The sequence below is a fragment of the Megascapheus bottae genome, chromosome 7, assembly GCF_031878675.1.
Source record: "Megascapheus bottae isolate mThoBot1 chromosome 7, mThoBot2.hap1, whole genome shotgun sequence".
NCBI classification, from domain to species: Eukaryota; Metazoa; Chordata; class Mammalia; order Rodentia; family Geomyidae; genus Megascapheus; species Megascapheus bottae.
In genome coordinates, this window is record NC_143515.1 from 79,388,137 (window position 1) to 79,415,433 (window position 27,297).

The window sequence follows — 27,297 nt, forward strand, 5'->3', positions numbered from 1 at the left end:
TGAATTAGAATCCCCAGAAAATCCTACAATAAACAGGGTTGTTTGAATAAATATATACATATATTTTTTCTATTTTTTTATTAAAGAATTTATTAGCATTGATTTTTACATCATATTTCAAATATCATGTTTAATAAATAAGTATTCAAGAAGGAAATCTATATACAATCACTGGCACATAGATTTTAGAATGTAATTAAAATTAAGCTGAGGGTTTTCATGTCATAGATACATATTAATAGATGTAATAAAACATTATGTCTATAATACATACATATTTTTAAATCACCGTAACTAAGTTGCTAGGTTACTGACCTCAACTGCTGTTAGTACATAAAAAATGGGAGTCTTTGAGATAGTACATTCATCCATAATAGAACAAGAATGGACTAACATGTTTAGATCTCTTTATGGCTTATCAGTAGCATTTCCATGGATAAAGTGATACTCCAGTATATGTTTACAGGCGGCATTGAGTCTGTGATACCTGGTTTAAAAGATTCTGCCTGCATATATGTGGTGAAAGAAGCACTAATAGAAAATCAAATAAAAATAACTTTAGAGTTAATAGAATCATTTTAACTCCTTAGAATCTGTATTTGACTTGATTCTTTTTGAGACAAAATTGAATTCACAATCCTCTTGCCTTAGCCTCCTGGGCACTAGAATTGCTGGCATGCATCACCACACCTGTCTTAGTCATTATCTTCAAAATTAGGCTTTTAGGGGTGGGAGTTTGGCCTAGTGGTAGAGTGCTTGCCTAGCATGCATGAAGACCCGGGTTCGATTCCTCGGTACCACATACATAGCAAAAAGCCGGAAGTGGTGCTGAGGCTCAAGTGGTAGCCTTGAGAAAATCCAAGGACAGTGCTCAAGCCCTGAGCCCAAGCCCAAGACTGGCAAAAAAAAAAAAAAAAAAAAAAATTAGGCTTTTAGAAACCACATAAACACTGGATTTAAATTTGTAATATAATCAAATGCCTCTTTAAAAAAATTAAGTTATCTGTGAATTTACCAAATGTTTTACTGAACATAGTATTATGCAACTATTAATTTGAACATGTTTTTGTATTCCCTAAAGGACGGCTACTGAGAGCCAATCAGATTACTTTCAACTGGGACAGACTTGCCAGCTGGATCAACCTTACGGAGCAGTGGCCATATCGGACTTCATGGCTAATATTATATTTGGAAGAAACTGAAGGTGTCCCAGATCAACTGACGTTAAAAACCATCTATGAAAGGTACTTAAGTTGGCATCTTTGTATTTAACTTTCTCTTGGATTGAGTTTCAAAACAAAACAAAATATAAGGGGCCGGGAGTTTGGCCTAGTGGTTAAAGTGCTTGCCTAGCATGCACAAAGACCCTGGTTCGATTCCTCGGTACCACATACATAGAAAAAAAGCTGGAAGTGGTGCTGAGGCTCAAGTGGTAGAGCTCTAACCTTGAGAAAGTCCAAAGTCAGTGCTCAGGCCCTGAGCTTAAGCTGAGAACTGGCAAAAAAAAAATACAAAAGCAAACTGAAATCAAAATAGTAAATATAAAGTGTTTAGTTTTATATTTCTGAATTCAAAGAGCATTCTCATTAATTTCATTACACTTGTGGTCTTTGATTTGTTACAAATCATGAGGCAGATGAGTGGGATTTTCCTTCATTATGTAGTATAAAATACTAAGCATTATTTCTTGAATAAACATGTTTGTCATATCCTAGGTAGTATGTAATTATGAGCACTTGCTAGATGAACACAATAATAGTTAGGAATTTACTTTAATGATGGGCACAGGTGGCTCCCTCCTGTGCACCTAGGTCCTCAGGAGGCTGAGATCTGAGTATCATGGTTTGAATCTAACCCAGGCAAGAAAGTTCTTGAGTCTTGAGACTCTTATCTCCAATTAATCACAAAAAAAAAGGTGATGGAAGTGGAGCTGTGGTTTAAATGGACCACTAAGGCTCGCAGGCCCTGAGTTCAAGTCTCAGGACCAGCACCAAAAAAAAAATGAACTTAAAATTTTTTTGTTGCCTATAATAATTTATACTAATATTGTGGGATTTATTTTTATGTGATCTGTTTATACATAAAACCCTATTTGACACAAACAGGCAGCCATTTGACCCTCTCACTTACTCTTTGTCTTATTCGTCTATGAATAAAAAAGTAGGTCACAGAATAAGCCTTCATTTAAGTAATATGTACTGGATTTGAAGTTAGAAAAAATCTTCAGATAAAGTGGAAGAACGACTTTAGGAGTAGTTCAGAAGTAATTTGAAGTTCCTTATGACTCTTAGATTCTGCTTAATTGATCCTGTCTCTTAAGTAATACAGTAGTCTGGTAGTCCAGCTCCTGATTTTAGGAAAATTGAAAACTTGGGAAAAGGAAAGCTCCTTGTCTCACAGGGGTCCTTATTTAATTAAGGAGGGTGGATTGCTTAGCGTCCCTCACCTTTCTGCCTTTTACCAGTTACTCTGTCTGATATGATATGAACTTTTGAGTAATTGTGAAGCACAGAGTGGAGGTTGGTGTGGTTCCATGTGACTAGTAAGGAAGATGAGGCGCAGGAAGTCCCACAGCTCTTTGGAGCAGAGCTGATGTTATTCAGACTCCATTTGTTACTTACTTGTTACTATTCCAAGCATTTTATGTAACTTCTTTTTATTTTCACAATTTTAAGTCCCAGGATAGGCACACACACACACACACACACACACACACACACACACACACACACACACGAAATATGTGCGTTTGAAACAACTTGCCCATTAAGTTTTATGAGAATCAGACTAAATTGTTTTGTGGATGATTGATTTAAAGGAACAAAACTAGCTGGGCTGGGTGGTTCACACCTGAAATCCTAGAAGGTTCAAAGCCAGCTTGGGCACAAAAGGACTTGAGACTCTTATCTCCAGTTAACCTCTAGAAGCCAGAAGTGGGGCTTGGCTCAAGGGTAGAGTGGTAGCTTTGAGCTGAAGAGCTCAGGGACAGTGCCCATGCGAGTTCAAGTCCCATGACCCATTAAAAAAAAAAAAAAGAACAAAAATGCTGAGTCTAAAGTTACTGTTCTTTACCTGATCCTTTATTTATTTATTTTAGAGGCATAAAGGTTTATTTTGGATTATGGTTTCATTTCCATAGTAGGTAGGGTGTTGTGGAGAGGGGCAGCCCAACTTGGAGTAGACAAGACCCAGAGAGAGAAAGAGTGCCTGTGCTAGTGGACACTCTGTATTCCATCCTAACCCACAGCCTACAGGATGGTGTGGCCCACATTCAGAGCCGGTCTGCTCTGACCCTGCCACACAGTGCCTAGCCTCCCGGGCCTTCCTTTGAAGTCTGGGCAGAAACCTTTGTGACCACTGCATTGTGCATGTCTGGATAACCAGCCTCATGTGATGAGTCCAGTTCTGCCCCCTAAACAGGCAGTGGCTACACCTGCTTTCGGCAGGCCTCTGACTTCCCTATGTAGTCTAGTGAGAGCAGGATATTCTGGGCTACTCTTTTTAAAGTAGTCTTTCTAATGAGTCCTGCTGCAAAGTACTTGGCTTCTTTGAACAACTCTAATTTCTTTAGCAGCCATGCTCTCCATGGGACACCTTTACATGCACTTTTAGGAAAATAAAACATTTTTTTCAAATTCTCTGCTTTGTTCTTTGCTTTTAGTTCTCACAGTTAAACGTGTGCTGAAAGTAGCAATAACTGTATGTCAGCCTGCCTTCACATTTCTTTCATCAGATGAATTGGTCCATCACTTGAAAACTCAGCCTTACATAGAGTCTGAGGGAATGTACAAAATGTAGACCAGTCTTTTGCCAAAATGTAATATGCATGACCTCTAGTATGAGAGCCCATAGAGTTCAGGGCACATCTTTATTGTCTGTGGTTCTGGCAGCATTCTGGTATTTTGGCTTCCCAGTAGAATCACCCATTAAGCTCTGCTTATAGCATTCTAGAACTTTTCTAGCTTGTGGCTTAAGGTTTCCATATTTCTCCTGCAAACCTGTTTCTGAACCAAATTGGGAGGGTTAGTCACAGAAATAGCCAGATTTCTTTGTTAGTTAGATTTGGATCACTGTGACAAAATACCTAAGAAAAAACAACTTACAGGAGGAGGAAAGGTTTCTCTTGGCTCAGAGTTACAGAGTTAGGGAGGATGTAGCAGAGTGAGAAGCTCATATGGTAATTAAGAAGCAGAGATATAGCATATGCTCTGCTTGAATTTCTAAAAGTGCCATCCTAATTTCTAGCACTTTTTACCTCATACTATCAAACTATCAAAAATTTATGTTTTTAAATTAATTGAAATATGTGTATAGATAAAATGTATAACGGTAGTAGTAATTATTACATCTTGCTTATGAAAAATAGAATGTGAAGTATGTTGGGAGTGCAAGTATTTTCAACCATATAACAAAAACAACTGAATTTCTGTAATGCTATCTTTTTGTTGAAGTAAATATAAAAAGACTATATATTGGAGACATAGAAAGTAATGGCAGCAGTGGTTGCTCACGCCTGTAATCCTAACTACTCAAGAGGCTGAGATCTAAGGATTAAGGTTCAAAGCCAGCACAGGCACAAAAGGACCTGAGACTTATCTCCAGTTAACCTCTAGAAAATGGAAAGTGGGGCTTGGCTTAAGGGTAGGGTGGTAGCCTTGAGCTGAAGAGCTCAGGAACAGCACCTAGGCCCAGGGGTAGGACGGTAGCCTTGAGCTGAAGAGCTCAGGGACAGTGCCCAGAACACCCTCCACACACACAAAAATAAGAAAAAAACAAAGTAATGTCGGCATTAATTTTTGATTAAAGGAACTTAATACTTTAGCATTAAGCCCTTGGCAGAATTGCCATCTAACAGTGAATTGGACTAGTATGTCTTTGGAGATACTTTTCATTTTGGAGAAATAAATAGTTCTCACATTTTTTGTTTTTGTTGTTCTGTGGGGCTTGAACTCAGGGACTGGGCTAGTGTTCTACCACTTTGAGGCACAGCGCCACTTCCAGTTTTAGAATATAATTAGAGATTAGGGTGTCATGGGGACTTTTTTGCCCAGACAAACTTTGAACTGTGATCCTCAGTTCTCAGCCTCCTGAGTACCTAGTATTATAGGGAGACCATATAAGATTTGTAGCTAGATCAACAAAGACATAAAAATATGATAGAAACCAATCTTTGAGAACTTATAAGGAATTGACTTAAATAAGATGATTTGGAATGGAAAACTGCAAAGCCAATTTGATCAATATATTGTGAAATCATTTATTGGAAGATGTTAGAATAATTTAGATGGCTGCTTCTAGTTAGCCATACTTGAGTTTTGGGATGCTTGTCATTTGAATAATAAAAAGTTTTATTTACAGCCGACAAAAAGCAGCAGTATATAATTGATATTCATTTATTTCATTAAAAAAGTCTGATTTGGTAAAAACAATCAGAAAATAGTATTTAGTATTTTAAATGCTAGTAGTAAAATTTATTTTTTTAATCCATAAAAAGCCTCATTTATTTTTATAGTAAGTTGATGACACATCTGCAGGCATTATTCAGCTGAAAAGGATAATGTTGGTTCTTGGTGTTTAGTAAAATTGCTTTGTTAAATTATTTTCTAAATTGTTCAACTTTTAACAAATGACATTTGATACTAACACTGGAAAGCAATTTTAGCTAATTAAGTAGATCCCTCTATAAACCATTGGAACATTAAGATGACATACTGTTCATTCAAGATTATTTTAATTGGTACAATTATTCCAATTTTCTTGCAATTATGTGTTGAGCTAAAAGCTTTTGTCTTGATCATTTGAAGGGTTTTTTTTTGTTAACATATATTTAGTAAGAAGAAAGAGTGTAAAATAAAAGCTCTATGTACTAAAGATTTTCTACTTTTTAATCACAAAATTTTTGAGTCATTGATGTATTTTAGTATAAAAGTTTATTTCTGACATTTAGAGTATTTTAGGCAATGATAGAGATTTTAAGTAGCTTTAATGAAGACAGTGTGCTAAATTTCTGTTTTGACACTGCTTAGACAATCTTTTACTCAGGATGATATGGTCAGAATAATTTTGTGGAAAGAATAACATTTCATTTTGGTATTCTTGTTTTTTAAACAATTGGACAAGTTTTGAGAGAGCATAAGAATAATAGCTCATTTCTATTTTATTGAAGCAGCTGGTTTTTGTTGAATATACACTGTGGACATCTGACCTTCACAGATTTATTTAATATTTTTAAATTATTTGGTAATGTCTTATGAATGAGTATGATATTCTTTCCTGAACCAAACTGTTCAGAAGCTTAAGATTATTAAATGTCCTGATCTCTTACAAACCTGCTCCATCGTCCTTTATTTCCACATCCTTCATCATTTGGAATGCATTTTGTATAGGCTTGTTTCTTTTTTTTTTTTTTTTTTTTTTGCCAGTCCTGGGCTTGAGCTCAGGGCCTGAGCACTGTCCTTGGACTTTCTCAAGGCTAGAGCTCTACCACACCACTTCCAGCTTTTTTCTATGTATGTGGTACCGAGGAATCGAACCCGGGTCCTCATGCATGCTAGGCAAGCACCTTAACCACTAGGCCAAACTCCCGGCCCCTAGGCTTGTTTCTTTTTATATGTGGATTTAGATATAATAGCATTAAAAAATGAACATTAGTTTGGATTTGTGAAGTTGTTTCATTCCCTGTGTGATACAAAATATCTTCTTTGTACTGATAATTTTTGTGGTAATTAGAATGTTGAGATACTAGTAATATTTATTCTAGACATTGTTTCATGCAGTCTATTTAGATGTTTTCATATGTGTACCTTAAACTGTTACAGAAATTCTGTATTCTTGGTATAATAGGTATTTTTATAGGTATTGATGTTGTCATCCTTCAACCTTTAATAAATTACTATCTTATATTTAATAGTTGTTTCCATCTTTGTACCCAAAACACACTTGCCTAGAATTCAGAGGTTAAATATTTTGTCAGTACTTTTATCTTTTTATTTTATTTTATTTATTTATTTATTTATTTTTTTTGCCAGTCCTGGGCTTGAGCTCAGGGCCTGAGCACTGTCCTTGGACTTTCTCAAGGCTAGAGCTCTACCACTTGAGCCTCAGCACCACTTCCAGCTTTTTTCTATGTATGTGGTACGGAGGAATCGAACCTGGGTCTTCATGCATGCTAGGCAAGCACTTTAACCACTAGGCCAAACTCCCGGCCCAGTACTTTTATCTTTTTAAAAGATAGCCTACTTGGGGGTTTGGCATAGTGGTAGAGTACTTGCCTAGCATGCACAAAGAAATAAAGAATATGTAAACTTGGTAAATATACTGTTATCTATTTCTAGGTAGGTAAAATATGGTTTGTACTAATCTTTTTGTATCTATTTGTATAATCTTGTTTTCATATATTTTTTATTGTAATTAATAGAAGGGTTACATTATATTCACCAGATAGAAGGTGCATTACTTCACAAACATTGATACCCTTTCTCATGTCTTGGTCCCCATTTCCCTCCCTCCACCCCCGTTATGATCTTTATTTCAGTACTTAACTTTCTACTTAGAGAATTATCTTATGATCTCCAGAAGAACTAGAGTAGGCTATCTTTTTTTTTTTTTTTGCCAGTCCTGGGATTTCAAGTTTATATATTTTATAATATAGAACAATGACAACTAAATATTTCTTTTGACTTTGCTTTGTTTATATTCATTGTCTTGGTGGAAATTAATTGAAAAACCTAGATTCTTAAAGATAAATAAAGGTAAAGAGCAGGATTTTTTTTGTTGTTGTTGTTTTCTTGGTTATAGAGCTTAAACTCAGGGGCAAGGCACTATCCCTGAGCTTGTTTTACTTTAGTCTACCCCTCTACTACTTTGAGCCTCAGGTCCACTTCTAGCTTTTGAGTAGTTTATTGAAGATAAGAGCCTCATGGTGACTTTTGTGCTTGGGCTGGCTTTGAACTTTGATACTTAGATCTCAGCCTCCTAAGTAACAAGGATTGCAGGTATGAGCCACTGGTGTCTGGTGAGTTTATCTTTATATTCTGAAATTTATTTGTTTTGTGCTGGGTTTATAGCAACATCTAAAAGTTGAGGTAAATTAATTGGAGAAAGCTTATAATTCTTTATTTAGAGAACAGTAAGTCCCCACGTTAAAAGGCAGCACACTGTGGAGAGAATAAAAGTTAGAGAGTTGGGGAAATGCAGAGTGATAAAGGCTTCACATTAAATGGGTCAGGATAGTCCTAGTTGAGAAGGAAGAAGGGTTGCACAAAGTCCTGAAGAAGGAATGATCTGGACAAAGGTCCTTAAGGCCAGAGAGTACTTGGAATTAATACTTGAGGAACAGCAGCAGCAAGGTGCTGGTATGATGGGAGGGAGCCCTGGGGGGGAGACTGGATGGGAAGGAATGTCAAGGGAGTGGCCTCATAGACTGCTTTTAAAGGACCAGTGCCTAAGAATGGTGATTTGCCCTGAGTGGAATAGAGATTCATTATAGGGCTTTGGAAAGATTGTACCCATTTCCCTAATGCTCTAGCGTTATTGTGTGTGCATACTTGGTCTGTTGATATAGAGAAGTAAATTTTGTAAATTGTGTGCTGGGAAAGGAAGGAAGTGAACCCCAGTTAAAAAATCAGTAGGGACTGGGAATGTGGCTTAGTGGTTGAGTGCTAGCTAGCCTTTAGTAAAAGAAGCTCAGGGACAGTGTCCAGACCCTGAGTTCAAGCCCCAGGATTGCAAAATATAATTAATAATAATAATAATAATAAAAGAGAAAGTAGCTATTTACTCCCCAGAAAAGATGAAAGATATGGGAGAATATGGCCCGTGGGGGCTCCCATGACTAAGAGACGAGGGACTGACCTCAGGCTCTGAGAGAAAGAGTTGTAGGTGTCTTAAATATGACTGGAATGTACACAACTAAAGTTTCTATGTGTCTGTCCTGCTAGGATAGTTTCTTGTCTTAGTCATTTTATTCTTTATTTTCTAATAAAATGATGGAGTTAGGGCATAGTTTGGGGTTGTTTCAAAAATTCTTTATTTATGATCTGCACCACTGATGTTTAAACCCTTGGTTAACAGTGAAGAAGGTGATTTTGGGGGATATGATAGGCATTAGAACAGCTAGTGCATTGCTTTTAGAATTAAACTAAATTTGATTTATAGGAAATCAGATGTTAAACTTTGCATGACCCATTAGGCTATACAGATAAAACAATGAACTTGGCCTGGGTGCTATCCCTGAGCTCTTCAGCCCAAGGCTACCACTCTACCCTTGAGCCAAGCCCCACTTTCCGGGTTTTCTAGAGGTTTATTGGAGATAAGAGTCTCAGGTCCTTTTGTGCCCGAGCTGGCTTTGAACCTTGATCCTCAGATCTCAACCTCCTGAGTAGCTAGATTCCAGGCGTGAGCCACCGCTCCTGGCTCTCCCCGTCATTCGTTGGTCTCATAGTATTCCCTCATAGGGCTTGCTGTATGGATTCTTATAAATGCTCCCAAATATTTGTCTTCTGTAAACTGCTTGATTGCTTGCTTCCATGAAAGTACTTGGACTAGAGTAGGCATTCGTGGACATGTCTGAAAGAATAAAGAAATCTGGTCATGATGTGCATTGAAGAAGACCTGGGTTCAGGAAGGTGGTGGATGAGACGCCTCACTTTATCCTGAAAAGAATTCTATCATCCAGATGTGTCATTATGTTGATTCTGTATGTTAACGAAATGTTTTCTTACTACACAAGCTGGTCAGCCCCATATAAAGTTGTGATATGCAGAGACTGAATGTAATTATATAATTCAGATAAAACCAGTGGTTTCTGCTTTTTGTCAGTGATAAATACTAAATTAGTAACAATGTTTTCTTAGGAATTTTTCCATAACTTTGAGTTTGGTTGTATTTCTTATGCTTATAATTTTTAGATGGGGCATTTACAACTTTACTTTCTTTTTTTTTTTTTTTTTTTTCCAGTCCTGGGCTTAAGCTCAGGGCCTGAGCACTGTCCTTGGACTTTCTCAAGGCTAGAGCTCTACCACTTGAGCCTCAGCACCACTCCGGCTTTTTTCTATGTATGTGGTACCGAGGAATCGAACCCGGGTCTTCATGCATGCTAGGCAAGCACTTTAACCACTAGGCCAAACTCCTGGCCCCTACACTTTACTTTCTTACAGACTATTATCTGTATCCTTAGGTTACGTGACTTACAGTTCTCCATTTTTCTTATGCTAAACTTTTTGGTGTATACTCATTAACCAAATATTTATACCTTATCTTGTGCTGGACATATTCCAGTAAAAGTACCATCCTCCTCCTACATGTGCAGTGTATTGAGTCACACACTTGCCCTGGATCTTCTCATTGGTACTCTGTGTAACTAAGGAGACAGAGCACTTACAATTACTCACAGTTTGAAAGATGAAGAATAAAGTAAATATCTGTGTGTGTGTGTGTGTGTGTGTGTGTGTGTGTGTGTGTGTGTGTGTGTGTATGTACATGTTGCACATGCAGGCCAGTACTGGAGCTTGAACCCCAGGCCTCAAGTTCATGCCTGACACTCTACCACTTGAGCCACATCTCCACTTCCAGCATTTTGGTGATTAGAGATGAGTCTTGAGGATGTGTTTACCCAGGCTGGCTGTAAACCATGATTGTCAGATCTCTGTCTCCAGAGTAGGATTACAGGCACGACTAACTAAAGAAAAAAGCTGTGTGTTACTAATTTCAACACAAAAAAACTCTAGCATATTATCAAAAGTATTTAGAAACAAATAGGAAAAGCAATTTCTCTAAAATATGTTTTGATATAATAAAAAGCCTTGTCTATTTTAAAAGTATTTTGACATTAAAATGACTTTAAACCCTTTTAAAATTTTTTAAATCTTCAAATGCAGACACTTTATGTTTTAAAATAAATTTGATCCTTGTAGGATTCATAATTACTAAAGAGCTTGAATATGTCCCTCAAAGATTGTGTAGCTAATTTTTTGACAGATGATTGTGCCTTTATAATTTTGTTTTTAAAAATAGTATTTTCAATAAAATATGCAATTCCAAATTGAACAACCAGATCAAAATATAAGGAAAAACAGAAATAATATGTAATGATACTGCTAATTAAAAGGTTAAGAGCTGGTTCCGGGAGTTTGGCCTAGTGGTAGAGTGCTTGCCTAGCATGCACGAAGACCTGGGTTTGATTTCTTGGTACCACATACTTAGAAAAAGCCAGAAGTGGTGTTGAGGCTCAAGTGGTAGAGCTCTAGCCTTGAGAAAAATCCAAGGACAGTGCTCAGTCCCTGAGCTCAAGCCCAGGACTGGCAAAAAAATAAAAGGTTAAGAGCTAAAGAAGTGGCCTCTGTCAGCAATATTTCAGAAGTCCACAAGATGGGAGTATTTCCCCAGAAACACTAGTGTGCTTGGCCATGAACTATAGTCTGGGGCTTTTTGCTTTCCTCTAGGAGGAAAAACAAGGGAAAAAGTCAGGTTAGTGAAATTAAATTTCCATTTTTTTAAAAAAAGAAGATTTAACTAAAAAAGAAAGAAAGAAAGAAAGAAAGAAAGAAAGAAAGAAAGAAAGAAAGAAAGAAAGAAAGAAAGAGAAGAAAGGTCAGCTGAAAGGGTAGCTTAGTGGTAAAGTGCTTGCCTAGCATGTATGTAGCCCTGGGTTCTATTCCTCAGTACCACATACTCAGAAAAAGCCAGCAGTGTGGCTCCAGTGGTAGAGTTCTGGCCTTGAGCAAAAGAAGGTCAGGGACAGTGCCCAGGCCCTGAGTTCAAGCCCAGGACTGGCAATAAATAAATAAATGGAAGAGAAAAGGCTTCACAAGATTCTTATCAGCACTGAGAATCATGAGCATAGGGAAAAAAGTGCTTATGAAATCACATGGGGTAGTACTAGTGCCTTTTTCTCCTATACTATGGAGCAAACTCAGGACAAAATTATTTTATCACTGGGCACCCATAGCTCTGTCCTAAAATTTGTTTAATTTAACTTTTAGGGAAATGGTGAATATTAAAATAGGCTTAGCTCACACGGGTAATCCTAGCTACTCAGGAAGCTGACACCTGAGGATTGTGGTTCAAAGCCAGCCCATGCATGAAAGATTGTGAGACTCTCTTTATTTTTTACCCCTAGTCATTGGGCTTGAACTCTTGGCTTTGTCTCAGAGCTCTTCAACTCAAGGAAAATGCCCTATCTCTGTGAGCTACAGTGCTACTTCCTACTTCTGGTTTTCTGGTGGTTAATTGGAGATAAGAGTCTCATAGTGACTTTCCTACTCCGGCTGATTTTGAACCACAATCTCTGATCTCAACCTCCTGAGTAGCTAGGATTACAGGCACAAGCCGTTGGTGCCTGCCTTTAAAGATTAAATATTTAAGATTTAGATAAATCATAGGTAGTTCGTGTAGAAAGTTTTTGTTTTAAGCTAAGACATATCTATAGAATATTGATTTTGAGTTCAGAGATTCCATTTTCAATACCTGTGATTCAGAACTGTTGTTGGCTTCAGAACAGTCATCCCTGTCCATATTGGAGTGCACTTATTACTGCTTCACTGTATCTTGGGTTTTTATTTTTGTTTTTTAAAATATGAAAATAGTGATTTCTCACCTATTGTAGGATTAGGTTCCAGATAGGTGAGAACTCCTGAAGCAGCAATAAGTGAACTGCAATATGGCGAGGAACGGCTGTCTACTACTGCTACTATCTATCTATCTATCTATCTATCTATCTATCTATCTATCTATCTATCTATCCTACTATCTATTCTACATATTCTACTGCACTACTATCTGTTTATACCATCCATCTCTTTACTATCATCTATCTAGACAACTAGGCTATCTTTACTACTATAGATACTGTATATACTACTTATACTACTACTATCTACTACTGTGCTGTTACTTCACATATTTTCACCTACCACTGGGGTCTCTGGAACATAACTTCTGTGGGAGATGAGGATCACTGTGCCAAGATCTTTGTGCCTGCATGTCCTGGATCGATTATTAGAGGGAACCACCACACCAGCTTGTTGGTTGAGATGAAGTCTTGCCAACTTTTTCCAGGACCCTCCTAACTTCTGCTAGCTCAGTAGCAGCTTTATGATCATGCACCACCAACATACAGCTTTATCCAGAGTTATAGTACAAAACATTTGTCTCTATGTATATGACTAGTGTGTTGTTTTCTTCCATTTATTTATTTATGTATTTATTTATTTTGTGAGTCATTGGGCCTGAGCTCTTCAGTTCCAGGCTTCCACTCTACCCTTGAGCCAAGTCCCACTTCCCTTTTCTAGAGGTTAATTGGAGATAAGTGTCTCAAGTCCTTTTGTGTCCTGAGTAGCTAGGATTACAGGCCTGAGCTACCTCCCCACCCCTCCCTTGCAGGATGAACTTTTTAACAGTAGATGTTATCTTGATATTTGGTCTATTGGGAACTATTTTGCCTCTCATCTTTTTCTTGAAGTCTCTTGTGACTTGAGATTCTTGATTGAAATTACTAGTTGCTGCCATTGATCAATTGCATTGTTCCACCTAGGTGGCATCACACTCTTATGCACTGATTTGCAGATGTTTATTCCCAATGGAAACATTTTTTTTAACCAGTCCTGGGGCTTGAACTCAGGGCCTGGGCACTGTCCTTGGGCTTTCTCAAGGCTAGAGCTCTTCCACTTGAGCCACAGCATTATTTCCTTCTTTTTCCATGTATGTGGTACTGAAGAATTAAACCCAGGGCTTCATGCATGCTAGGAGAGTACTCAACCGCTACTAGGTCACACTCCCGGCCCCACGGAAACCTTTTTTTTTTTTTCTTTTTTGCCAATCCTAGGGCCTGAATTCAGGGCCTGGGCACTGTCCTTGAGCTTTAAGCCACAACCCCATTTCCAACTTGTGTGTGTGTGTGTATTTCCAAGGAATCAAAACTGAGGGCTTTGCGCATGCTGGGTGATCACTGTACCACTAGGTCACACTCCCGGCCCCTGTGGAAACTTCTTTTGAATGAAAGATTCTCTGAACAGTCAATAAAGTCAAGTTTATGGAAATTAAGCAATTCAAGTTATAGTACTTTAACAATTCACTTTGAACTATTTTAAAGAATGGTATAAAGTTGAAGGGTTATGAGTGACTATTGCAATTCCTAATTTATTTAAGCATCTCTATTTCTGACATTTTGGTAAATAATGAGTAGCCTAACCAATAAGGAGATGTAAATGTTACCAATTTTTAAATGTTCTTTACAGGACAAGATATTTTTAATCGAATCTAGAACTTGAAAAAAGATTAAATGGAATATTGTTTCTCAGTCAAGTTGCCCACAAGTTGAGCAACAAGTCATTCATGTTCCCTAGAATTATTGGAAGTATTGCTATTACTCTTCTGTGTCTTATCACCTGGACCGTAATGGGCAAGGACTGATCTGACACAGGCAGATGTAGATCTTGGTGCTGCTGTTTATGTTTGTGGTAAGATCAGGCATGTTGCTTAACCTATCTAAGTCTCAGATAAATTTGTGAATTAAAATTTTAAATTTAAGATGTTTAAAAATTTACTTAATAGTTCATAGAATATTGGAAGAAAAACTAAAGTACTCTCTGGATTGTTATAACTTTTAAATGGGTACTTAAGTTAGGGTATATGTAATAACAGTGAATCCAGAGTAGCTTAATTAGCTCATCATTTTACATGGCACGCTGGAACAAAGCCACTGCTTACCAGTATTATACTGAGACTAGGCAATTGTCCACAAGCTTTCTCACTATACCTCCAGGCTTCTTGGTGCTTTCTTATCCTTGCATTACTAAAATAACAGTCTTAACACCCAGTATAGTTATACTTTATTTTAAAATTGAAAGCCAGAGTAGCTCAGACATGGAATAGCTCTGACTTGTGTGAAGACACGACTTTCCTTCCTTTTCTCAAGAGTTGACAGGGTATACCTGCATGGTGAGGCCTGGAAAGCATCCACGGAGCCAGACTTAGAAATCAGCTTCCCCACTTCCGAAATAAGGAAACGACAATCAAGCAAAGGAGAAGGGTTTGCCCTCAATCACCCATAGTTGACAAGTAATTGAGCCTCTGTTTCAAAGAATTAATTTTAGGCATTGTAACCTTATTCTAAATTTTCTGTGGTCTTAAGTTTGGATTAGAACAAAGTCTTAGAAGTAGCAATTAGCCGAGCTCATGCCTATAATTCTAGCTACTCAGTAGGATCATGGCTTAAAAACAGACTGGGCCTCATCTTCACAGAAAACACTGGGTATGGTGGTAGACGTATGTCATCCCAACAGTGGTAGGAAGCATAAGTATGAGGGTCATAATCCAGGCTCATCTAGGCAAAAGGTGAGGGCCCTACCTCAAAAATAACCCAGAAGGGATAGAAGTCTGACTCAAGTGGTAGAATGCCCGCCTTGCAAACTCAAAAGTCCTGAGCCAAACCCTAGGATTACAGGTAATAAATAAATTAATTGATTAATTTGAAAGGAAAGAAAGTCACCAACCAGGCACTGAGGCTCATGCTTATAAACCTAGCTACTCATCTGAGGATTGAGGCTCAAAGCCAGCCCTGGCACTAAAGTTCCGTGAGATTCTTATCTCCAGTTAACCACTAGAAAACTGGAAGTGGTACTGTGGCTAAAGGGGCTGAAGAGCTCAGGGGCAATGCCCAGGCCCAGGGGTAGGGTGGTAGCCTTGAGCTGAAGAGCTCAGTTATGGCTCCCAGGCCCAGAATTCAAGCCCCATGACCAACCAAAAAAATAAAAAATGTCAGCAAGGGCCGGGAGTTTGGCCTAGTGGTTAAAGTGCTTGCCTAGCATGCATGAAGACCCCGGTTCGATTCCTCGGTACCACATACATAGAAAAAAGCCAGAAGTGGTGCTGAGGCTCAAGTGGTAGAGCTCTAGCCTTGAGAAAGTCCAAGGACAGTGCTCAGGCCCTGAGCTCAAGCCCAGGACTGGCAAAAAAAAAAAAAAAAAATGTCAGCAAGCACTGGTGGTTTACACCAGTAATCCTAGTTACATAGGATCCTCAGATCTGAGAATCACAGTTCAAAGCTGGCCAGGGCTGTGAGACTCTTATTTCTAATTAACCACCAGAAAACTGGAAGTGGTGCTGTGGCTCAAAGTGGTAGAATGTTAGCCTTGAGTGAAAAAGCTCAGGGACAGTGCCCAGGCCCTGAATTCAAGCTCCATGATTCACATACACACATGCATGTACACACACACAGACACACAGAAAGAAATTCATTGAGGGGGCTGGGAGTTTGGCCTAGTGGTAGAGTGCTTGCCTAGCATGCACGAAGACCCAGGTTCGATTCCTCAGTACCACATACGTAGCAAAAAAAGCCAGAAGTGGTGCTGTGGCTCAAGTGGTAGAGCCCTAGCCTTGAGAAAATCCAGGGACAGTGCTCAGGCCCTGAGCTCAAGTCCAGGATTGGCAAAAAAAAAAAAAAAAGAAATTCATTGAAACAAATGTGTCATCTTGGGTGAGGAATAGAGCTCAATAGTAGAATGCTGGTTTAGCATGCATGAGGCCCTGGGTTTGATCTACAACACTACCAGAAAAAAGAATGCTATGATTTTCTTTTTTGTTGCTGAGAGCATAGCCAAGTTGCATTTCATGTAGAAATTGTATTTCTAGAAATAATACAATTAAATGCCATTTTAAAAACTGCATTTAATGAGAAGTGTTTTACTTTATCCATAGCATGGAAGTACTTTATTTGGATCCTCTTAGTTAATGCTCTTTCCAGCGGTTATCAAAGGTGACTGGTACTAGAGCTACCAAAGCAAAATCTTAGAGGTGGTTCAAACTTACAGGATGCTGCAAAGGCAGTGTATATAGAGAGATTTATAGTTGTAATTCCCTACAATTAAAAAAAAAAAAGCAGGCTCCAGGAGTTTGGCCTAGTGGTAGAGTGCTTGCCTAGCATGCATGAAGACCCAGGTTCCATTCCTTGGTACCACATACATAGAAAAAAGCCAGAAGTGCTGCTGAGGCTCAAGATAGAGTTCTATCTTTGAGAAAATCCAAGCACAGTGCTCAGGCCCTGAGTTTAAGCCCGGGACTGGCCAAAAAAAAAAAAAAAAAAAAGTAGAAAGATTTTAAATTAGGAGCTTAATTTTATAGATTGAGGAACAAGTTAAAAGAATAGCAAATTAAATTCAGATCTAGCAAAAGCAAGGGAATATGATAGGTTATGTCAGATAAAAATAAACAGATACTAGAATAGCAGTAGAGAAACAATGAAACCAGAAGTTGGTTTTTGTTTTTGTTTTCTGACAAGATCAATAAGATGAATAAATCTACTGTGAAAGTATAGACTCCGTTTGGCTCTGGGGCTTGGACCTGAGACCCAGGTGAACACAGGCGCCTCTGAGCAGCAGTGAAGGACCTCAGGCACTTGAAAATACTTTTCTCAAGTATTTTTCCCAGTCTGTTTGGAATTCTGTGAATGAAATTTTAATGGGGGGGGGTGATGAGGCAGAAAACCCCCACAATTGTACTGTAGGAAGTCATTTCTACTGTTCTTATAGTTGGATTTCATGTTGAAATAGTAACTATAAAAACTGAAATCCTGGGCCGGGAGTTTGGCCTAGTGGTAGAAAAAAAAACAAAACAAAACTGAAATCCCATGCCTGGGATAGAAAAAGTTGACTGTACTGTAGCTACAATGATTCAGTTACACATTGGACAGGCTATAACAGACCAAAATGGCATCTCCAGAGCTACAGGTAGTTGTCACATTGGAGGGACTAAAACCTTAAGCATTGTTGTGTTGTTTGCACAGGACCAAGATCTGGAATGAATGGTTAGTCACTTTCTTGTGACCTGTCTGGGAGGACTGAAAATGGCAGTTGCCTCTGGGGGGTGACAGAATGATTGGCCAAAACAGTGAAGCGTGTCCAGTAGTCTGTCATTCTGCCTGTTACCTCGGGAGCAGCGGGGTGCTGCACACTGGTAAATGTCAGTGCTCTCCATTATAATAAATAGAAACTGCTGGTTCTAACTAAGTTTACCAGGGTACATTGTCTTGATTGAACCAACAGCATTTTCTGTGTGACATAAAATATTCCTTTCTGCTTTCCTGTGTTTAGATACATAAGTTTTTTTTTGCCAGTCCTGAGCCTTGAACTCAAGGCCTGAGCACTGTCCTTGGGCTTTCTCAAGGCTAGAGCTCTACCCTTGATCCACAGCACCACTTCCAGTTTATCTTTTCTATGTATGTGGTACAGGGGAATCGCGCCCTGGTCTTCATGCATGCTAGGCAAGCACTCTACCACTAGGCCAAACTCCTGGCTCCAAATAAATTCTTTTTATATAGAATTCTTAAATAGTTCTGGCTGATAGTTTTTTTAAAAAAACTATTTTTGAGTTGTAATGGCATATTAACTCATGTTTTTTCCCTAGAATGGATGTTTTACATAGTAAAGTAATAACATATCGGGTAATGTGGTCTTCATATGCTTTCCTGGCCATCTATATTAGCTGTTTTCTTTAAAACCTTGAAGGAAGTGGAATGTGGTTCAAGTGATAAGAGCACTACCTTAGAGTGTACAAGCTATGAGACAATGCCACCACAAACAAAGGGTCTCTGTTTTTTCTAAGCTTAAAGTTATTGGCATGAAGTTGAGATCGTGTTTTGGTGGTTAATTCCACTGGCTTACTACTTTGTACTTATTCAAAAGGTTTTATGTGGGTCAACCTTGTATAATAGGTAGGGCAGCTTTACAAATGTGAGCCCAAGGTTCTGACACTGGCTAGTGACATGGCAACAGCAGTTGCATCGAGACTTCTGAGTCAGAGGCTTGTCTCGTGAACTACACAATATATTCCTGAATTGCTAACACTCAGAATACAGACAACCTGACTTATGCTAGCTGAAATAGTCACAGTCTATTCAAAATAATAAGAGTATCTGAACTTGTCCATACTAACAGAGATGACAGTGATAAAGCTAAGAAGAATAGTCTTGAGTGAGTATATTTTACAGATTAGTGAAGAAAATGTATTTACTTGAAAGATGTTTTTACTGTATTTGACTTTGGTGCCTGGTGTATTGTATATGTGTTTATTTGAAATAGGGAAGGGAAGGGGTAAAACAAGATGATGAGACAAAGTGTAAACCAATGTAACAGTGATATTCACAAGACAATATGTTGGAAATGAACAACTTGAGAGGGGATGGGTGAGGGAAAGTGGGAGAAGACATGAGAAAGGGTAACAATGTTCAAGAAGTAATGTACTCACTACTTTCATGAATAGAACTGTAACTTCTTTATACATCACCTTGGCAATAAAATAAAAAAAAATTAAGTCTTATTTTAAATGGGCACCTGTAGCTCACCTATAACCCTAGCTACTCAGAAGGCTGAGATCTGAGGATTGTGGTTCAAAGCCAGCCAGGGCAGGAAAGTCCATTGAGACTCTTATCTCCAATTATTTGAGTAAAAAAGAAGCTGAGGACAGCTGAGCTTCAGGTTCTGAGTTCAAGCCCAATGACTAGCACAAAAAATAAAAGGCTAAAATTAAAATCCTTTGTATATCTATTGCAAGATAATTTAAAAAAAAAAGATATTGGGGCTGGAGTTTGGCTTAGTGGTAGAGTGTTTTCCTAGCATGCACAAAGACCTGGGTTCAATTCCTCAGTACCACATACATAGAAAAAAGCCAGAAGTGGTGCTGTGGCTCAAGTGGAATGGCTCTGGCCTTGAAGAAGCCCAGGGACAGTGCTCAGGGTCCTAAGGGTCACAGTTTGAAGTTATCTCAGGCAGAGAAGTCTCCATCTGCAATTAACCAGCAAAAAGCTGGACTAAAGACATGAATCAAGTGGTAGAGCAACAGCTGTGAGCAAGAAAGTTGAGTCAGTATATGAGATTCTGAGTTTAAGCTCTGGTACCAGCATGGAGAAAAGAGAGGAGAAAGAGAAGCTGTGCACGGTGGCACACCTGTAATCCTAGTTACTCAGGCTGAGATCTGAGGATTGTGATTCAAAGCCAGCCCAGGCACTAAATTCCATGAGACTTTTATTTCCAATTAACCACCAGAAAACCAGAAGTGGTGCTGTAGCTCAAGAGGTAGGGTGGTTAGCCTTGACCTGAAGAGCTCAGGGACAGCTTCCATGCCCAGAGTTCAAGCCCCTCGACCGACACAAAAGAGAGAGAGAGAGAGAGAGAGAAAGGGAGAGAGAGAGAGAGAGAGAGAGAGAGGGAGGGAGGGAGGGAGGGAGGGAGGGAGGGAGGGAGAGAGAGAGAGAGAGAGAGAGAGAGAGAGAGAGAGAGAGAGAGAGAGAGAGAGAGGAGAAAGGAAAAGAAGAGAGAAAAGGAAACAGGGAAAGGAAAGGGAAAAGAAAAGGATGATATTGAGACAACTAGATTTCCATATGCAGAAAAGAATTAAGTTGGACCCCTACCTCACATCAGGAACAAAAGTTATTTCAAAATGGACCAACTTGCTCTTTCTCAAGTAAAAGAGTTTGCCAATATCAGGAAAGGCAGAGTAAAAATGATTTTTATTCTGAAAGATCAGAAATTCTTCAGGAGGAAAACAATACTGTAGAAATATTTATTGAATAGTAATGCTGTGACACTATTTTGTGCTAACACTGGAGATTGAATAGTGAATTGAACCAAACCTGTGACAATTTTGATGGAACTGATAGTTTGGATAGGGAGACAGACATAAACAAAGTGTGATTCCACCAGTGAATATACAATTCCAGGTGTGATGTGCAAGAGAGAAGATATGCTCTGGGCCATGTGTAGTAGAGGAAGGTGAGCTGTGGTCAGGGAGGGGATAATTGTACCCAGTATGATTGTGAGGGAATTAACTGGGTGAGAACAGAATGAGCAAGATTCCGTGGTCTTTCCACAGTTGGTAGTGGATGTAAAAGTGAATTTGGGGTCCATTGGCTGCAGTGCTGAGCAGCCTCTCTTCTGTATGTTCCATCTATGATCCAAATCTCCAAAGTTTTCTGTGAATAGAGAGCCACTATGACACGGGCAGAAGCCAGGTGTCAATGGCTCACACCTGTCACGCTAGCTATTCAGGAAGCTGAGAGCTGCCATCCTGGGCAGAAAAGACCTTGAAACTCTTATCTCTAATCAACTACCCCAAAAAGCCAGAAGTGGCTCTGTGGCTCAAGTGGTGGAGTGCCAGCCTTCACCAAAGAAGATTAGGGACAGGACTGAGAACGTGGCCTAATGGTAGAGTGCTGGCCTAGCATGCATGAAGCCCTGCGTTCAATTCCTTGGGACCTCATACACAGAAAAAGCAAGAAGTGGCACTGTGGCTCAGGTAGTAGAAAGCTAGTCCTTGAGAAAGCAGTGCCCAGGCACGGAGCTCAAGTCCCAGCATTGGCCAAAGGGGAAAAAAAAAAAAAGAGAGAAGCAGCAGCTCATGGTCAGTGCCCAGGCCCTGTCCTGAGTTCAAATCCTAGAACTGGTATAGAAAAAAGAAGGTGTGGGGGGGAGGAGCAGAGGAAGGCAGTAGGTATCAGAAAGTATTTCAGAGAATATAAGTAGAAGGTGAATTTGTCTCACAGTAATAAAATTCTAAGGCAATTAAGAATTTCTTTGGGCTGAGGGTATAGCTCAGTGAGTGAGCCTAACTCACACAGGTCCCTGGCTTTGATCAGAACAAAAGGAAAGAAATATATCTTAACTTCCTATTAAATAATAACATTATTAAGCTGCTACTTTCAGAAAATGTATGATTATATTCTAAAGAGCTGCTTATATTTTAATTCAAAATGTAATTTTTCCAATGTAATTTAAATTCTCATTTTGAACGGAAGTGATCTGAATGGCTTATGTAATTTTCTGCCAGGAATTAATATGGGTTTCTACAAACCACTGTCATTTATAATCAAACTGCTTTAACTTGCATCGATGTTGGCATTAACAAGTGCTGCTCAATTGGAGGCATAGAAAGAAATCACATTTAAACTCACTGGGAGCTCATTGATGCCTGAGGTTTTAAAATGCTTTCTGAGGGCCATTTAACTGCTGGCAACTTGAGTTCACATGATTCATAATACTAGAAATTTAAATTCATTCTTAATTGAAAAGTGAAGTTACTTAAATTCCTTAAATGCTAACCTTTGGAAAAATATCTGAAAAATAAAGGCCCATATGATTTTGATGGCCCACTGCCAAAAGTTTATCATTTACATAAATATCTCTTTTAGCAGAAGAGTTTAATGTGGTGAGCTCAAAAGGTTAGAATAGAGACTCCAATCTGGAAAGCAGCAGTCGATGGTTGGCTTGTGAACGGAGGCATTGTTTGGTGATTGAGAACACTGTTCGCATTCAGGCTTAAGCAGTGCTGGCATTCGGATTCAGCTAATTTGTTTCATGTGACTTGTCAGCTGTGTGTTTTTATCTAAATCTTTCGAGCTTCTCTTTCTTGTGTTCAAGTCCTGAAATAGATGAAGTACCTTTTTAACTGTTTCAGGTCTGGTATGCTAGCCACTCTGCAAGTGATGCTGTTCAGGCTTTCCATCTCTGCTTAGTTAAAATGCCCTTCGACTTTATTAAAACAAGTCCTGTTTCAGAGAGCTTTTCTGGTTTGTCCTTGTGTGGGTCTGTAAAAGGACTTCCTGAATTTCAGTAAGACAGAATTGCTATCTTTATCCTTATTTTCTTGGCAGCATCCTATTCTTTTCTTATTTGCTGATTTTGCTCTGGGTTTTCCCTTAGATGACTTTTAATATTTGGATACCAGCCAAGTGCTGAGTCTCAGTAGTGAAGGGTTGCTCCCCCAGAAACACCGTAACTGTCACTAACACAGTCAGGTTCCCCTATCTCTTTTGAAGGGATGGAGATTGTAAGACTCCTGTGCAGGTGTGCTCATTAGTGTGTCCTGACATAGCTGGGAAGTGAGTGTTCTGAAGATAGATCTAGTGATTTTACTATGTGTAAATGTAGTCATGCCTAAGCTGTACAGTTTCACAACTTTGATATTTGTCTACCTCTGTAAAATCATCATCACAGTCACTTCTAAAAGTTTAGTCTTGGGGCCAGGAGTTTGGCCTAGTGGTAGAGTGCTTGCCTAGCATGCACAAAGACCCTGGTTCAATTCCTGGTTACCAGATACATACTAAAAAAAAAGCCAGAAGTGGTGCTGTGGCTCAAGTGGTAGAGCTCTAGTCTTGAGAAAACCCAAGGACAGTGCTCAGGCCCTGAGCTCAAGCCCAGGACTGTCAAAAAATAAAAATAAAAACATACAAATTTAGCCCTGATTCTTTGTAGTACTTGTGCCCCCCTGTCCACACCTAGCTTTATAGGGATCCTTCACCTGCTTTTATGGGTTGACTTACATTTTCTGGTTGTATATAAGACAAACATTGGTTGGATTCTTTTATTTGACCTTCCTCTCTGCCTTCCTCTTTCCCTCTCTCTCTCTCCCTCTCTCTCCTTCATTCTTTTCCTCCCTTCTTTCCCTCTCTGCCTGCCTCCCTCCCTGCCAGCCTCCCTTGCTGCCAGCCTCCCTCGCTGCGCTGCGTGCCTGCCTGCCTGCCTCCCTCCTCCCTCCCTCTCTCCCTCCCTCCCTTCCTCCCTCCCTCTACCTCCCATCCCCCTTTCCTCTCTCTCTCTCTCTCCTTGTTTCTTCCTTTGTCTTTCGCTGGTCCTGGATGCTCTTCCTGAGCTACAGTTCCACTTCCCACTCTTTGGGTGGTTACTTGGAGAGAAGAGCCTTGTACGCATTCCTGCTTGGGCTGGCTTTGAACCAGGATCCTCAGGACTATCCCTCTAAGTGGCTAAAATTACAAATATGAGCCACCAGTGCCCAGCGCTTGCTGTAAATAGAAGAAAACTTACTTTGCTTGCCTAACATCATGAGACATGAATTCAAACCTCAGTACCTTTTAGACAGGAAGGGAAGAGAGATTAACTATTATGATCTCGGATGGTTAAAAAAATATGGCATTTTACACTCTACTTTCCTGTATTTTATCATATATATGTATATATGGTAAGCATATATTACTTTTCAGTAAAAGTAAAGCTGGTTTAGAAAAAAAAAACCTAGTCTAACTTTTTCCCCATAGTTTGTATAACTTAGTTAAAAGATCTTTAGGTTTTTTTTGTGAAGGGAAGAATTGACTGCTCATGTATTTAAAAATCTTGATTTTAAGAAGGGAGCCAGTCTCTCAGCTGGGTGTTGACTTTGAACAGTGTATGTACTCTATGAACACACCACCCTCTCCTGAGACAGAGGTGGCTTCTGGTATGTGACTTCCCGTGCTGTTTCCCCAGGCTGGGACCTCACTCAGTGTTACCTTAGGAATTTTGTAGCTATAACTGTTTTTTTTTGTTTGTTTCATTATTTAAGAAAAAGTATTTTAAAATTCCAATCAAAGTGAGTTATATCTTGTTGATATAGGCAGTAAATTTTAAGTTATGTAAAACTTGGCTTTCTAATGATATTACTAATGGTATCTGTTATTTATTTCTTGTTTGAAGAATATCAAAGAATATCCCGACAACTAAAGATGTTGAGCCACTACTCGAAATTGATGGAGATATAAGAAATTTTGAAGTCTTTTTGTCTTCGAGGACTCCAGTTCTTGTGGCTCGAGATGTAAAGACCTTTCTACCATGCACTGTAAACCTAGATCCCAAACTGCGGGAAATTATTGCAGGTGGGTGTTTGCAGCGCTTGAGTTTCTCTTCTCTGAAGCCCTCGAACACTTCCTGTTTCCAGCTTAGCTATGGACCTATCTCTATACCCTGAAAAAATCAAGCCCTTGAACCATACTTCCCAGGAGAATTAATGAGATTAAAGACTGTGAGTCTTTACGTCCTTTGGGAGATGTCAAGTGAATGTTACCTGCTAAAAAAAAACCCCTTTATATTATTTTTAAGTTGTTAATTTGAGGATTTTAGAGCAAATGAGGTTTTTCAGGTACTGTTGTATACACATATACACAAGAACATATACACACCAAAGCTTTTTTAGAACACCATGTTTTGTTGATACTGCTCTGCTGCCAGTCCTTGAGCTTTCCAGGAATTAAGAAGAGATCACCTTGTTAGCCCTGCAACACTTTGTAAAGTGAAATAAGGCAGACACCGAAAGATAAGTACTGTGTGATCTTATTCATATATATAATTCCAAAAGCGTTTCTGGTGGTAGGATAGTGCTTACCACAGTCTGGAGAGAGGAGAGAGAAGAGGGGAAGAGAAAAGGCCAGTCAGTGGGCACAAAGTTTGTAGTTAAACAGAAACAAGTTCTGCCTTTCATTACGCAGAAGAGTGACTATAGTTAACAGTTAACTATTACAAGTTTATTTCAAAACACCTAGACGAAAGCATTACAAGTGGTCTTACCACAAAAGAATGATGAGTGTTTGAAGTGACAGATATGCTTAATTTTCCTGTCTTGGTTATTTTACAACATACACATAAGGAAGTAGCACATGGTACTACATACATGTGTACATTATTATGTGACAACTTAAAAACTGAGCTGCCTTCTGTCTCTAGGTCCCTGTCACAGTGTTATAAAGCTGATGTGCTTGTGGGGATGAATCTTATTCAAAGGTCGATGCATTTTTGTAGTTGCAGACCTACCATTTTAACTGACATTCTGTGTCTTAATAAACTGACAAATTTGAGTTGACACTAAAAGAATCCTAATAATTGTTAGCATGTCACAAATTTTTTAAAGGTCTGAGAAAAATTGAGTCTGGTGGGCCAGGTGTTTGGCCTCGCGGTAAGAGTGCTTGCTTAACATGCACAAAGACCCAGGTTCAATTCCTTGGTACCACATACATTAAAAAAAGGGGGGGGGGGCTGGGAGTTCGGCCTAGTGGTAGAGTGCTTGCCTAGCATGCACAAAAACCAGGGTTCGATTCCTCGGTACCACATACATAGAAAAAAGCCGGAAGTGGTGCTGAGGCTCAAGTGGTAGAGCTCTAGCCTTGAGAAAGTCCAAGGATAGTGCTCAGACCCTGAGTTCAAGCCCAGGACTGGCAAAAAAAATAAAATAAAATAAAGTTGAGTCTGGTAACTGAAGAGAAGAATCTAGATGTTGGTGACTTTTCACCTAGTGAGAAAAGCTTTTATGTACACATTAGACATTTTTCACTAAAAGCTTGAGATTTCTTGCCATTGTTTTAAATTCATATGGAATTCCTGGCAAGAGTGATAAAGTTATGTTTCTGTCTAGTAAACTAACACGAGAGCCAGTGATTAATTACTAATGTCCTGTTTTCTTTTGCCTTCTTGGATATGGCTGAATCTTTCAGATGTCCGTGCTGCAAGAGAACAGATCAACATAGGAGGCCTTGCATACCCTCCACTCCCCCTACATGAAGCTCCTGCCCGGCCAGCATCGGGGTATAGCCAGCCCCCATCTGTCTGCTCTTCCTCTACATCCTTCAATGGGCCATTTGCAGGTGGGGTCGTGTCACCGCAGCCACATAGCAGCTATTACAGTGGACTGACAGGCCCCCAGCATCCTTTCTACAACAGGGTAAGGAAGGGCTCTTCTGTCCAAGGATTTGTCCAAGGAAATGTCACAAGTTTCATGTTTGTGAATTTTGCATTTTTAAACTATACTTTGACTTAAAAATAAACATGTAAAGTTTAAGTATAAAATGAATGATGTAAAAAAAAACAAGCAAAAAAAAAACAGTTTGAAGGCCAGGAATTTGGCCTAGTGGTAGAGTGCTTGCCTAGCATGCATGAAAACCTGGGCTCCATTCCTCGCTCCATTCCTCAGTACCACATACATAGGAAAAAAGAAAACGAAAAACAAAAGCAGTTTTGAGTGTTATCCTGGCCTGGAGCTCTAAAGTGTTGGAATGTTTGAGATGATTTAGTGTGTATTTATTTTTATGAAAGGAAAGTGACCTGCACCAGCACAGTGGTGATGCTCTGAAAACATGGATTTCTCGACAATGCTCCTTTACTATGTCCTGCATAATGACTTCTGTCATCAGTTACTGCAGTGATAAGTTCCTGTAATAGCTCCTCATATATGATATGATTTGTGTCTTTGACATGTAAAAAAAATAGTAGGAAAATGCTGCTTGGATTATAGCCAATTATTACTACTATAACCCATTGCTAAACTTTAGTATCAAGTTACATTCAATATAATTGTTTACTTTATATACATATACAGTTTCCTAAATCAAAGCTAAAAGCATAATTATTTGTGGTATTCAAACTATATCAGGCTGAGTTGACTGAGGTATCTATTCCTACTTACTGACCTTAAATACTAGTAGTTCATATAGGAAAATGAGGCATGAAGCATAGAATTATATTTTCTGCAACTGTGCTCTATGATCCATAG

The 27,297-nt window shown here is 39.0% G+C and overlaps 1 protein-coding gene across 9 annotated transcripts in view; it reads left to right on the top strand.

Annotated features, from left to right (window-relative positions):
* The window catches only part of Kidins220 (kinase D interacting substrate 220), a 97,736-nt gene that overhangs the window by 46,553 nt on the left and 23,886 nt on the right, over window positions 1–27,297 (top strand). For all 9 annotated transcript variants that reach the window (XM_090337484.1, XM_090337486.1, XM_090337488.1 and 6 more), the window contains exons 22-24: window positions 1,082–1,244; window positions 24,456–24,634; window positions 26,243–26,469. In XM_090337484.1, coding sequence (XP_090193610.1) covers window positions 1,082–1,244; window positions 24,456–24,634; window positions 26,243–26,469 — 569 coding nt within the window. The remainder of the gene's footprint in view (window positions 1–1,081; window positions 1,245–24,455; window positions 24,635–26,242; window positions 26,470–27,297) is intronic.